At 35.2% G+C, this 14,622-nt stretch overlaps 1 protein-coding gene across 12 annotated transcripts in view; it reads left to right on the top strand.

Annotated features, from left to right (window-relative positions):
• LOC18442628 (binding protein) overlaps positions 1–5,783 on the top strand; it is a 98,139-nt gene extending 92,356 nt beyond the window's left edge. For 4 of the 12 annotated variants that reach the window (XM_020672428.2, XM_088855867.1, XM_088855876.1 and 1 more), the window contains 9 exons: positions 8–460; positions 580–626; positions 735–828; positions 1,337–1,543; positions 2,544–2,669; positions 2,782–3,153; positions 3,317–3,548; positions 4,057–4,826; positions 5,435–5,783. In XM_020672428.2, coding sequence (XP_020528087.1) covers positions 8–460; positions 580–626; positions 735–828; positions 1,337–1,543; positions 2,544–2,669; positions 2,782–3,153; positions 3,317–3,548; positions 4,057–4,754 — 2,229 coding nt within the window. In that variant the 3' untranslated portion in view covers positions 4,755–4,826; positions 5,435–5,783. Of the gene's footprint in view, positions 1–7; positions 461–567; positions 627–734; positions 829–1,336; positions 1,544–2,543; positions 2,670–2,781; positions 3,154–3,316; positions 3,549–4,056; positions 4,827–5,434 lie in introns of all 12 variants that reach the window. The other 8 variants (XM_088855872.1, XM_088855871.1, XM_088855870.1 and 5 more) reach the window with 8 other exon arrangements.
• The last annotated feature ends 8,839 nt before the right edge of the window (positions 5,784–14,622 follow it).

Here is a 14,622-nt window from a genome sequence, read left to right as displayed (position 1 = left end):
TTGGCAGATCAAAGGTGTTCATTGGACCCGATATCTATTAAGATATACAGCTATAGAGATATTTTTCAGCGATTCGGTAGCCCCAGTTTTTATGAACTTCGCATCCCAGAAGGATGCTAAAGATGTGGGGATGCTGATAGTTTCTACGAGGAATGAAGCTTTATTTCCAAAAGCAAGCACTAAAGATAGGAATGGGTTTATATCTTTTGTTGATAGACGTGTTGCGTTGGAGATGGCAGAAAGAGCAAGAGAGAGTTGGCGAAGAAGAGATATGAGCAACTTTGAGTATTTGATGGTACTCAATACGCTTTCTGGCAGATCTTATAACGACTTAACTCAGTATCCTGTATTTCCTTGGGTTGTGGCCGATTATTCCTCCGAAAAGCTTGATTTTAATAAATCATCAACCTTCCGTGACCTTTCAAAACCTGTGGGTGCATTGGATTCAAAGCGATTCGAGGTAAGGAATTTCTTTTCTGAATGAAAGATATCACAATGCTTTTTCTTTGTATTATATTGTATATTATATGATTAATTTCAATCTCAATTTCTATTGATTTAACCCAGTGAATTGCATAGGTTTTCGAGGAGAGGTACCGCAATTTTTCTGATCCTGATATTCCAAGGTAATTTTAGTGTTTTTCTTAGTAAATATCATGTCTAATTTATTTTGAACTGGGTCTTGATGAGTTCCTTCCTCATGATTTGATGAACTATTCTTATGTGCACTGCAGCTTCTACTATGGATCTCACTATTCAAGCATGGGAATTGTGCTTTTCTATCTGCTTAGACTAGAGCCCTTTACTGCTCTCCATCGTAATTTGCAGGTATTGTGATTCTTAATGGATTTGATTTTCTCATCTTAGACTGATTCAGTGCTTTGGATTTTTAGAAGCTGAGCATATAGAATGGAGTTTTATTTGATTTTGCTTATTCGCTCACGGGACTTCTTAAGCTCTAGCCTGTGTTCTTATGGACACAAGTTTATCTTCCTTTTTTCTTTCCTTTTTTTCTCTGCATAGAATACTGGATAATCATATTATAATCCAATGAATTCTGAAAACTATTGGGTTCATCAAGGGTGGTGATGACGAGAGACTAGTACCTCCTAGACAGAGTTGCTCTCACGCTTTCTTTCATCACTTTTGGTCATTTGGCTCATGGTGCTCATGGTGAACTAAGGATTCAATGAACTTTGGTCTGATTGATTGATTATAGTATAGTTCCCCTTAAATATTTTTACCCTGGAAAATGTCTCTATCCCACTTGATTTTCGTGTATAAACATATTGTTTTGGATTTCTATTTACCTTGTGTTGTGATTTTTAATGGACAGGGTGGTAAATTTGATCATGCAGATCGACTTTTCCAAAGCATCGAAGGCACATATAGGAATTGCCTTTCAAATACGAGTGATGTCAAAGAACTGATACCAGAATTCTTTTATTTGCCGGAGTTTCTTGTCAACTCAAATGCTTATCATCTTGGGGTGAAGCAGGATGGTGAGCCTTTGGGTGGTGTTTTGCTTCCTCCTTGGGCAAAGGTATGTAAGAAGTTTCATCTCGTATACCTATGCTAAGGTGTAATTTTGATTTTTAAATGCAAACCTGTTTTGTTTCCTCCTTGGGCAAATGTATGTAAGAAGTTTCATCTCGTATATCTATGCTTAGGTGTAATTTTGATTTTTAAATGCAATATATTTTATCTTAGGGTGTGGTTTGCATAAAGTTGCAATTTGTCATAAAATATTTTAGTGTAAAAAATTCATAGAATGATGCGAGAATCTATTTTGTCTCTAATTATAAAATTTTAAACTCTAAAAAGGTACAAATCAAGCAGATCTATGGGCACATGAAAATCTTGACATGGACGGTCTAGATAATGTGTTGCAAGATGTACTATTTTTAGGACTTGAAATCTCTTTTTCTCTCTATATCTATATATCCCGTTATCAAAATGATCGATTAGATGTTTTTCCAACATCAAAACAACCTTTTCTGAAGGAGTTTAGAGAATGTATACCTTTTGAGAGAAAGAAGGACTCAGACTATAGGATCCAGAGATTTGAGGAATTCGATCCCTTATGTGGTTTGGGAACGGTAGCTCTTTCCTGATGAGATAACCTTCTCTGAACACGAGGGACAGGGTTTCGGAGTACACCATCTTCTTGTGCCCTGCCAAAACTCCCTAACAGCCATGACACAGCCTTTGATTCTTAGAGTTGGTGTTATGAAGCTGACTCAAAAGCCATAGTAATCGGAGTGAACTCTTGGTTATTTTGTCCCTGTATGCTGTCAACAATGAGCAATCCGTTCAATGAAAGACAAAACCTCAGTTTATCCCACTTCCCAATCTCAACTAAGCAAAACATCCTAACCACCTTGTGGAGTACTCAACTCCAAACTCTTCACCTTTTCCCAAAGATTTGTTTTAGGGTGTGTGTATGTCTGTATGCCTTGAGGATAATTCGGTCGTGATCTTTTGTAGCATGTTTCCTGTTTTCTTCATCTTTCAAGATATTTTTGGTCATATTACTATTGCAGGGATCTTGCGAAGAATTTATTTACAGAAATCGAGAGGGCCTTGAAAGTGAATATGTGAGTTCCAATCTCCATCATTGGATTGATCTGGTATTTGGTTATAAACAGCGTGGCAAACCAGCAGTTGAGGTATGTTTCATAAATCACATATCAAAATTCTTTGACCAGAGTTAATTATGTCTAGTTTTCCAAAGCAATGACAAATGTCTAATTGCTTACATTTCTGTTGCCCAAATAACAGGCAGCAAATGTTTTTTATTATTTGACATATGAAGGTGCAGTGGATCTGGAGACCATGGATGATGCATTCCAACGATCTGCCCTTGAAGACCAGATAGCGAATTTTGGGCAAACGCCAATTCAGATATTCCGGAGAAAACATCCAAGAAGGGGCCCACCAGTTCCAATTGCCAATCCTTTATATTATGCTCCTGCTTCCATCACCTTGACTTCTGTAATTTCCAGTACAGCTCATCAACCATTACCAGTGCTCTTTGTCGATGTTTTAGATTCAAATCTTATACTTGTTAACCAAGGCCTGACGATGTCTATCAAGATGTGGTTAACAACCCAATTGCAATCCGGTGGGAACTTGACTTTCTCTGGCTCACAGGTATGATTCAACTACCCCCTTCCCCCCCCTCTCTCTCTCTCTCTCTCTCTCTTTCTCTCTCACACACACACACACAATGCAACAACCACATATTTATGTATGTATTCATGAATTTATAATTAAATTGGCTTTTGTTGATTGCAATTTGTGCAATTACCTACAGGATCCATTTTTTGGAATTGGTTCTGATATTCTTACTCATCGAAAAATTGGTGCACCCTTGGCTGAGAATATGGAGCTTGGGACACAGTGCTTGGCTACACTACAAACACCGTCAGAAAATTTTCTTATTTCTTGTGGCAACTGGGAGAACAGTTTTCAGGTCATATGCCTAAGTGATGGGCGGATGGTCCAAAGCATAAGACAGCACAAGGATATAGTCAGTTGTGTCGCAGGTATGCCTTTCATGGGCCAGAGATTCTTACATGATTGTTTTTCTCAATGCCTGTTGATCCTTAAGTCCTAAATATATTTGGAACTATGCAAAATTTTAATCTTGTTATGCTTTAATAGGCAGTTCACATTTTTCCTGAATGATTCTGCTGCTACCATTGGCAAAGTAATTATCCCCTGATCTGTGAAGTTTTATCCATTATAGAACTCCTTTGATGGCCTAACCATTAGTACGTACAATGTCATCTATGATGAACAATGCATTGTGGATGATTTGTTGCATGGTGTATAATATACAAGCTTTATTATATAATGTTTTGAAGGAGCTGTGTATTTCCTCGCTCAAAAACTTTTTTTTCTCGCCCATAAAAATCAGTTTCTTGGAAGAAACCCCAACATCTGGTTTTGTTGAGATTTCATCTGATGTTCCATAGTCCACTGGACCATTTGGTATAATTTCTGCATGAGAATGGTCGTTCATGTTCTCTAACTTGTTCTCAAATATTGCAGTGGCATCAGATGGAAGAACTGTGGCCACAGGAAGTTATGACACAACAGTGATGGTATGGGAGGTCAATATGCTGAGGTCCATGGACAAGAGAGCTCGACATAACCAAACAGAGTTCTCCCGGAAAGACCTCATCATTTCCGAAAATCCATTCCACATCCTATGTGGTCATGATGACATAATCACATGCATTTGTATCAGTGTAGAGCTTGATGTGGTTATCAGTGGATCAAAAGATGGAACATGTGTCATCCATACATTACGAGAAGGAAGATACATAAGATCTATTCAGCATCCATCTGCTTGTGCCTTGTCAAAACTAGTCATTTCACAACATGGGCGTCTGGTTTTCTACTCCAATGATGACCTAAACCTTCACCTGTACTCAATTAATGGGAAAGCCATGGCTTCCTCTGAGTGTAATGGCCGCCTAAACTGTATGAAGCTTAGCCCTTCTGGAGAATTCTTGCTTTGTGCAGGTGATCAAGGACACATAACTCTAAGGGCTATGCATTCTCTTGAAGTTGTGAGGAGGTATGACGGTACTGGAAAGATAATAACTTCTCTTACTGTTACCCCCGAAGAGTGCTTCCTTGCTGGGACAAAGGATGGAAGCCTCCTTGTGTATTCTATAGAAACTCAGCTCCGTAGGGGTAATACTTCACGTAATTTGAGGTCCAAAGGTGCTGCACCAGGATAGAATCAAAGATGTGTGTACTTATCTGGCTTCCTTCCATTTAAATTATCAGCAGTAGCTGGTGTTGTTACTGAGGTATGCTCTCTCTCTCTCTCTCTCTCTCTGTCTCTCTGTCTCTCTCTCTGAGTTCTGAATCTTCTTGCTAATACTATGTGCCTCCAACTTTATTCATAGCCTATATTACCTGAAACCAGCGCTGAAATGACCAGTGCTGAAATGGTCAGTACAACTTGACTTGGATGTGCCCAATTCAATTCAGTTTTTGGGGTGGCCAACTTAATCATGACATCCGCATTCATTAACGACTTATTCACTGTTGTTGGAAAAGTAAGAAAAGCAAGTTCTTCATCGATTTCCTATGCCACACACCGATTCTTGTGTTTTCCACTAGCAAAGAAGTCGAGCAAAGCAGTCTGATAAATTAATTATTATGTAGACCTAGGAAAACCTCATCGTAATAGTTGATACAAGTAGCCTTAGAACTAACAAACAAATTATCATGAACACACATAGATTGAGAGAGAGAGAGAGAGATGGCCGTCCCTTAGAAATGTCTGGGTCAATTTTCTAGTGGTCAAAACAGAAACAAGATTTCTGCTTATTTGAACTTGATTGTTTCTACTTCAATTTATCACGGAACATTTTATTGATTGTTCCTTTCCTTGTGCTTTTATATATTGCAGGGTTTTTTAAATCAACTGGCTCTCTTTATACTTTGCATGGGTTTCACCTGTACAGCATGCGCAATGTAAATTACTGGTCAGAGGCCTCGACTCGAGGTATTTGTAAGTGTCACTCATAGTGTTAAAGATAAGCCCAGCTGAACTTGCTGATTCTTTGTTCGAACTTTCCAAGTCAGGTTTCCTTGCCAGCATAAATTTTTTATCAATTTCTTATTTCATATGACTGAATATTGTTTTGTATATATTGTGGATTTGTCCGTCTGATTGTTCAAGAATATGATGGACGAACACATGTATCACACACGTGTTATTGAAAGCGAAATCGTATAGAGTAGTATATTTTGTTGAAGTATTGATAAAAAGCAGCATTATCGCCCCTTCTCATCATTGGGAATGGATGGTGGATGACCCGATTGCATACCATATAATGTAGGGATATATATACCGTATATTTTCTGGTGTTACCATCTAGGTATATGGTCACCATGGGGATATACACCATCTATTGATTTAACAGACTCTGGAGATCAAATGTAGAGTAAAATTCATAGTAACCATATTAATCTCCTCATTTAGTCATTGGAAATAAATGGTTCATGTCTCAATAGTGTACAATATCTCGGACTTTTGGTCGGTGCTGGTTTCTTTCTGGCTGGAGCACCTTATTGTTTCCTTCTGCCCATTCTGTTGGGATGTCAAGCAGTGGGATTGGAGTCCTTGATGTTATGTTGTGGTTTCACTGCCCTACACACTGTGACGAGAGCCCCGTTCCAAACCAGAGCCTGTGTGGTAGATTTTCACTAGTGATAATGTCGGGCTTTATCACAATTCAAGGGGAAATTTTACAAATAATGCTCCATACCATGTGTAGTCTAGAAGGAAAATTGTTTCATGTGGTATAGACCGCATTTCTACATCTGTGGTCTAGAAATTATAAAGCATCCATCTTTAAGATGGATGCAAGTAGGTGTTCCATCTAAGAACAATGGAAACTAAGGGTCCAAATGTATTTTTACTAGAATTATTATTTCTAATTTTTAAAATTTATTTATTTATTCATATTTTTTATCTTCATGTTAGAGATTACATGTCTTTAGAAATTAAATCTTAAAATCCATCTCAAAAATAGATTAATTAAGAGGCCTGCATTTCTACCTATGCGGGCTTGGCCACATAGAAATCGGGTCCAGTTAGAAACCCATTATATCACGCAGGGCCTGGACCAGTTTTGCTAGGACTAATAATGAATATTTTTTTTGGGGGTAAAATTACTGTTTCACCCAGGTCTGTTGCTGAAGTACAAGTGGCTGAATTATCCCGTACCCCTGAAGGAGTATGTAATAATACCTGTCCGTGTTTCCAAAATACAAGAAAGAACGTGTAAAATGGATAGAAACATTTCTTTTGAGAAGTTTTATGATTATGCTCTTAGGAGATGATAATAGGGTAAGATAGTGGGGATTTGGGCCCCTATCCTTTCGGTGAGAATGGAGTAGAGATTTCATTATAGGGTTCGTTGGTACTACTGTCAAAGCTTTAGCCCATTCTCGATAATGCGATGAGCTGACTAGTCTATAGCACATAATAGATTGGATCATCCAAGATTGAAGGAGAAGAGAAGAAAGAAGGGGCAGTCGAGATTGGTAGACTCATTTTATGTCAAAATTTTGTGAGTGCTAAAGATTTTTATTTTTATTTATCACTTAGATGATACCTATATAGTTGGAAAAAAGCATTTGATGATAATGACGACGATGATAATGAGACCTGCATATGAACAAAAGTTGGGGTCAACTCAGAATTGTCAATAGCGAGTCGAAGTAACCAAGCGGGAGCCATGGAATCAAAATCGTACTTCTCAAACCAGAAATGCTGCCAAAGCTGTTGTCTCACCAATGGCAAATTCAACCCATAAAAACCTATAATCGCCGCCTTGGAACCATTAATATGAACCGGCACAACCGTGATGGTCTGTTCATGTATCATGGACTCAACATTACACATGCTTGGAATTCAATAAAGGGAAAATTACATATATATCTGTTTTAGTTTATGTTATTATCAAAATATCGAATACTTTTTGTTATTACTTATATATATATATCTGTTTCTTGGACTTTATAACAATTTTTTAAAAAAATACGAAACTACCTGTTTTGATTTTTCAAAAACTGAAATCAGGTCAATTTTGATTTTTGAAAAATAAAAAATTTAAAAATTTATGTTTAACAAAAACCGAAATTTTCTTGAACTTTCACACTTGTGATAGAGAAAGCGAAGTGAAGATTTAAATACATGCATCAAAATAGCAAATTCATGCGGAGTTTGAGAGAGAGAGCTTGAATTGCTACCCAGAGCTGCAAGACACTGTAAAAGCAAATTCATGCGGAGTTTGAGAGAGAGCGAGAGAGAGAGAGAGCTTGAATTGCTACCGAAAGCTGCAAGACACTGTAAAAGAGACGAAACCTTGATACTGTAAACGAGAGGAAACCTTGATATTCTGCCGGAAGAAAGTATGTGACGAGAGGAAACCTTGATATTCTGCCGGAAGAAAGTATGTGTAAGACTTCTTTTTCGATTCTTTTTTTTTTTTTTTCTTTGAGAAAGTGAATCTCATTCATTTTGCCGAGAACGGCCAAAAGAGAGCATCATATCACAAACACTGAGGACCAAGGGGTGCGGGGTTGTCTTCTTTTTCTTTTGAGGGGTGGGGAATGCAACAAATCACGAATTTCTGAGCGGGCTGAGAGCCGTCATGTCGCCAATACTGGAAGGACATGGCGGAGAGAGAGAGAGAGAGAAAGAGAGGGAGATGGGAGAGAGAGAGAGAGAGCATCGTACTACTAATATTCAAGGGCCATGGGGGAGAGAGATGAAATATGTTATAGACTCAGTACGAGCTCCCTCACCACTGAGATATGGAGAGATTACCCAAATCGCCAGCTAAAGTTATAACCAATATCAAGTCCCATGACTTGAATCAATATCAAGTCCGATGGCAGGTTCCGTGACTTACTATGAAACCAGAAAATAAAAAAATTTGGTTTTTGAACAATCATAATTTTAAAGTTTTCAGTTCTTGAAAAACTGAAATTGGTCTTATTTCGGTTTTTGAAAAACTAAAAACTGAAAATTGATAGTTTCGTATTTTTTAAAACAAAATGTTATGAAGTTCAAAAAAAACGGACATATGAATAATAATGGAAAGAATTCGAGATTTTAATAATAACATAAATTAAACGGATGTTTACATAATTTTCCCTTAAATTAATCATAAAGTCAGGAGATTCTTTCTTTTTCTTAAAATAAAAAATAAAACTCCCTTTGAGGCGCAAGAAAAACTCGAGTTGGGATATGAAGGCATGAGAAAAACTCGTTTTTTAGAATTAATCATTGAGAGGAATTTCATAGTCATTGAGATTATTCTATTTTTTTTAATTTGTATGAAATTGAGTTTTCTTTCGTGCCTCAAAACCTAGAGTTTTACCTTCTTTTATTTTCTCAAAAAGGAGATTACCGTGTTAAAAGCTTCCATTACTTTAAAGAAAGTAAGTTTTTCTCGTGCCTCCAAATCCCAATCCTATAGTCTACCGAAAGTATTTTTGAAACTAGACTTAATGGCTACTGGGTTAACTGAAAATTGAATTTTGGATTTCTATCTTAAATTCTTTTTTGGGGCTTGATTCGGTAAGTTCTCTCTGTTTTCTTTTAACTGTATATTTTTTATTTTCTTTAATGATTTTTAGTTGATTTATTCACGTTACATTTAGTCTTACTAGAAACATACAAAAAAAATATTAGATTCCTTTGGTGCGACGCCGGTGTATTCATATGTGTGTTAGAGAGAGGCACAAGAATTTATTTTTGGGCTCTACCCAAGGGTTTAGGGAATGTGCCTTGCTTGCTCTACTTGAGGGGTATTCTGGGTATTTTACACTACCTAGGGTTAGGGCCTTTGGGTGGGAATTAACAATGGCAGTTGGGGTTTCTCTATGGTGGTTACTTTATCTAGAACTCTTAGCAGAGCAAATGATTTCCTACCTTTGAAAAATGATGGGGTTTGGTTTTTATATAAAAAGAGCTTTTATACATGGGTGGAAAATAAAAAACTACAAGATTTGAGGTAGTTTTGAATCATTTTGTGAATAGGTTTCCAAAAGCTAGTTTCCCATGCACATTTTTGGTTTATCACACTAGAGTCAGATTTGTCCAATATGGTGTCATAAAATTGAAGAGCTTGTTTTGCACCAAATTTTGCTCAGAAACTCTATTATTGGTGAGTTATAAGGGTTTTAAGTGGCAAAAACCATGATAATCAGTCATGCTTTAAAAATAAATTACAATTCGCTACTGAAAAAATTCTTCATCTTCATGTTGATGATTTCTATATATCATCTGAAAGCTTGTTGAGTCACACTCCCTATGCATCAAATTTCATTAAAAACTCCTCTCAGATTGGAAGAAATCGACAAACAACAAGCATAGGTTATAGGACTTGAAAATTGCATGGACATGAAAGTGGCTCAATTTCTCTCTCCCACAAAAAGTACATATCATGGGAAAGCCCGTAACAACACATTCAAAGGCCCGAAGGATTTGGGAGAAATTGGAGTGAGAAAATTATCAAAAATAGATTTTTTGCAAAATTTTGACCCCATTTCCAATCTAGCACTAATTTAATATTTCAATAGTGTCCGCACCATAAAACATTAAACCTGACCAAACAATGTTCGAATTACATGAAATTTTAAAGTTAAATGTTTTTTAGCCACTTGCTGACATTTATCAATGCTTTGGGTATGCAAGCAACCGATTTCTAAGGGTTCTTTTGTAAATTTGCCTTTTTTTAAATACGGAAAAAGTTTATATAAGAGTGAGGCCTTAAACAATCAAATTAAGGTGCCTCTCAAAAATTCACTAGAAGAGGTTGTTTTAGTGTCAAAAAATCCTCAAATTGATCATCTCAACCTCAAGATGTATGGACATGAAAAAAAAAAACAAAGTGAATTTCAAGTATTGGAAATAGTGCATCTTGTAATGCATTTTTGAACCCGTCAATTTTCAAGGTTTTCAAGTTTTCATAGATTTATTCAGATCTACACTATTTTTAAAGCTTTAAATTTTATAATTAGATGTGAAAATAAATTTTTAAATATTTCCAAAATTGAAACAACGTCATTTGATATTATTTGAAAGCAAACCTTGCTTTAGCGATCTAGGACCTCAGCCTTATACTAACCACACCCTTTACATAATCCAATAATTGTTTTTGCTATATCTCCTCTTTCCGAAGGGTACTTAGATTAAGTTTATGCTCAATTGCGAGCCTATTTGCATCCATTTTGGCTAGGTTTGATCATACTATTGTATCAAGTTCTCCATGATATATCCGGGCATTAATGGACCCGGTGAGGTCCTCTATCATCCCAAAATAGGGATCCCCAAAGTTTGGGCCTCTTATGTATTTGTTTGGGGGCCTTTCCATACCGGTTTCAACCCTCCATATATGTAAATGGCGAGCTGCCTTTAGTTCTAAATTCTACACCGTCTATTTTAGTTGGGGTGCTGTTTGCATAGAGCTGAGGCTCCAAACAATCAAAGTAAAGCTCACCTTCAAATAGTATCAAGAAATGTGGTTTCAATACTGAAACTTTTTGTGATAGGTTAAAATATATTTTCATCTTAAATTATTAAATTTAAAGCTTAAAAAATAGTGTAGATCGAGAATATCTATGAAAACTTGACAATCTTGAAAATTGAGGGTCCAAAATACGTTACAAGATGCACTATTTCCAAAACTTGAAATCTTTTTTCATATGTCCGTGTATCTTGATGTCGAGATGATCAATTTGATAATATTTGGACATAAAACAACTTTTCCAAGTGAAATTTTTGAGGTGGGCTCTAATTTGATTGTTTAGAGCCTCGGCTCCATATAAACCTTTTTCATTTTTAGTTGAATTGTGTAGTTTCAATACTCTTTTTAAAACATCATTAAAAAATGATACGTTTTTTGAAATAGTGCCAAATCGATACCATCCAAAAACTATAGTACAACCTTCCTTCTCCAAACAAATGGAAAAGTTTATATAGAGCCGAGGCTCTAAACAATCAAATTAGAGCCTACCTCAAAAATTTCACTAAAAGACATTGTTTAGATGCCCAGATATCGTCAAATTGATCATCTCGACATCAAGATGCATGGACATGAGAAAAAAAATGGATTTCAAGTTTTGAAAATAATGTATTTTGTAACGCATTTTTGGGCCGTTAATTTTCAAGTTTTCATAGATATGTCGATCTACACTATTTTTTAAGCTTTAAAATTTATAAATAAAAATAAAAATATATTTTAAGGCTATCAGAAAGACGTCTAATATGGAAACCACATTTCTTGACATTATTTAAAGATTGGCTCTAATTTGATTGTTTAGAACCTAAGTTGTATACATACTTCACCCCAAATAAAATTACGACCTTATATAAACTTTTTCCTTTTCTAAAAGATGTGCAAAAACTTTTATTTTGGCCACCCATTGCTTGCACCGACATGAGGGGAACTTTTTTTTTTTTTTTTTAATAATAGAGAGAGATTGTGTGAATATGTGATATTGAAAGCTATTCATTTCCAAGTTTCTCCTCAACATTGACGATTCAAATAAAAAAAGAAATATGCGCGATTTCTTTTTAGTCAAAAGATTTCATGTTCTTGTAGGATTATATTATCCATTTACTGCCTCGGGCAAAATACATGCTTATTAGATCTCAAATTTTGGGGATGTAATCACTCCAGCCCATAGAATAATCTCTGCCAAAAACATTTCAGATCTCTATATACCAGAAAAACCTAAAGCCTTGAGATTGAACATAGACTATTTAATTTTGGAAAAATTATGTAAATATCAGTTTTAATTTATGTTATTACCAAAATACTAAATACTTTATGTTATAACTCATATGTTAGTTTTTTAGACTTCATAACAATTTTTTAAAAAAAGATGAAACTGTCAATTTTTGGTTTTTCAAAAACCTAGATCAGGCCAATTTTAGGTTTTTCCAAAACCTAAATCACTTTTTCAAGCACCGAAAACTTTAAAATATTAATTTTTCAAAAGCCAAATTTATTTACTTTTAGGTTTTTAAAAAACCAAAAATTTTCCGAGGTACCAGCGGAACAATAACGCCTCAGCCTCATCTACAAGGGTCGAATCCTGAAAGATGATCAAACGCTAATTAGATATAGTACGAGTTTCTTCTTCTACTCCATAAATTGACTGGTTTTGAAGAACTTATTCATTCGTTTTATTGCTCACACTTTCTCTACATGTCTGTCTCTTTCGCTCTTAATATATCCCAGCGACTATATTTGTGTTTTATGTTTTGTTTGATATCAGATTTTTTGCTTTGCGCATGTATGGTTGAGAGAACATGTATAGATTTAGGTTAAATTTTCCCGTGCTACGGGCCGAGCTAGAAATTTGCATCTGGCTTTATATTTCCATTTGTTCCGATCCATGGCATGGACTTGATGCTCATGATGATTGCAATTCTGTGCTGATGAAATTTGTGATTCTTTGAGAGGCTGTTTTGTTGATGAAGGTTTTCATAAGGGTTTGTATTTTTCGGTTTTTCAAAAGACCGGAACATTAAGGAATTTGGTTTTTGAAAAACTGAAATTTTAGGTTTTTAAAAAACCAAAAGCAACATGGTTTCGGTTTTTGAAAAACCCAAAATATGTAGTTTCACATTTTTTTGAAAATGTTGTTATGAAATCCAAAACTTAGACATATGAGTAAAACAAAAAGTATTTGATATTTTGATAATAACGGAAACTAAAACAGATATTTATATAATTTTTTCTCTAATTTTTAAGAGATTTGAGTATTACAAAACTCAAAATTTAAATTTTCTCTTAAAAACAATAGGTAATTTTTCTGTAGTTCTGAAATTTTTAGACGGAAAAAGTGTTTTGACCGAAAGAGTAGAGCGCAGCAATGCTCCCGCGGGAGCATTGTATACGTGCTCTAAAAGTGTCCCAGGAATCAATCCCTCGGAATATACCATTTATTTGTCTCAAGAAAATCACTCTCGACCAAAAACACTGTTACGATCGACATTTTATTTATGAAAATATTCAGAAAGCGCCAAAAAAAAAAAATTTGTTTCATCCTGGCTGGACCGCATTACTATTTATGTGGTCCAAAAAGTGTAAAGCATCCATCTTAAAAATGGATGCATGTAGATGTTCCATATAAAAACAATGGAAACTAACAGTTCAAATGTTTTCTTACTAGAGTTATTGTTTCTAGTTTTTAAAATTTACTTATTTTTTCATATTCATGATCTCTATGTTAAAGATTACATGTCTTTAAAAATTAAGTCCAAAAATACATCTCAAAAATAGATTTATTAATATGCCCACATTTTTACATATGTGGGCTTCGCCGCATAGAAACCGGGTCCAAAAAAGAATCCTGCAAATCTGAGCACAAAAAAATGTTTTTCACGTGTCTCTAGACAACTCCCTCCCCATTGATGGGCTTTCCAAACATTGCCTTGACAGAAAATAATGGTTGTATCATAATATAATGCAATGCAACGACACTTCTAGAAAATCATGTTTATGGTATTTGTATGACTCCAAATTTTACAGACACACTCTTCATCTCAATAATCAATCCCCCTAAATAAAAAATTTCAAATTGAACTCTAGATATGGTCAAAACGAGTCTCCTCCAAAACGAATCTAGACCATTCACTTTGTGAATTTCAAGATCTTAACCTTTGTAAACTTAAAATCATTTTTTTTTTTTTTAACATTGTTCATCTAATGATAATAAAGCCATCCAAAAAATTAGAAATGAAAAATTCCTTCTAAGGCCTAGATCTAAGTATCTCACCAAAATGAATGGCCTATGTTAATTGGGCTAAAAAAATACTTTTTAAGCTGTATTTTAAAAAAAAAAAAAAATTAATTAATTGTTCATTAGAATAAAAAGAGTGTATATTTCAAAATTTAAATCAAACAAATGACCATAGGATGGTTTTTTAAGGTTGCATCGTATTACTATCCAACAGTTGGATGAAATCATTGCTCCAAAGATAAATTTTTCAAAGGAAACTATGCCATGGTACATGTACTTATTGTTCAATTTCCTACATGCACCATCAGCCATCCCTTATCAACA

This window comes from Amborella trichopoda, chromosome 13 (assembly GCF_054954075.1).
Source record: "Amborella trichopoda isolate Santa Cruz 75 chromosome 13, AtrichopodaSantaCruz75HAP2 v2.0, whole genome shotgun sequence".
NCBI lineage: Eukaryota > Viridiplantae > Streptophyta > Magnoliopsida > Amborellales > Amborellaceae > Amborella > Amborella trichopoda.
Note: the sequence above shows the minus strand (reverse complement) of the source record. Positions and strands in the feature narration are given on the sequence as shown.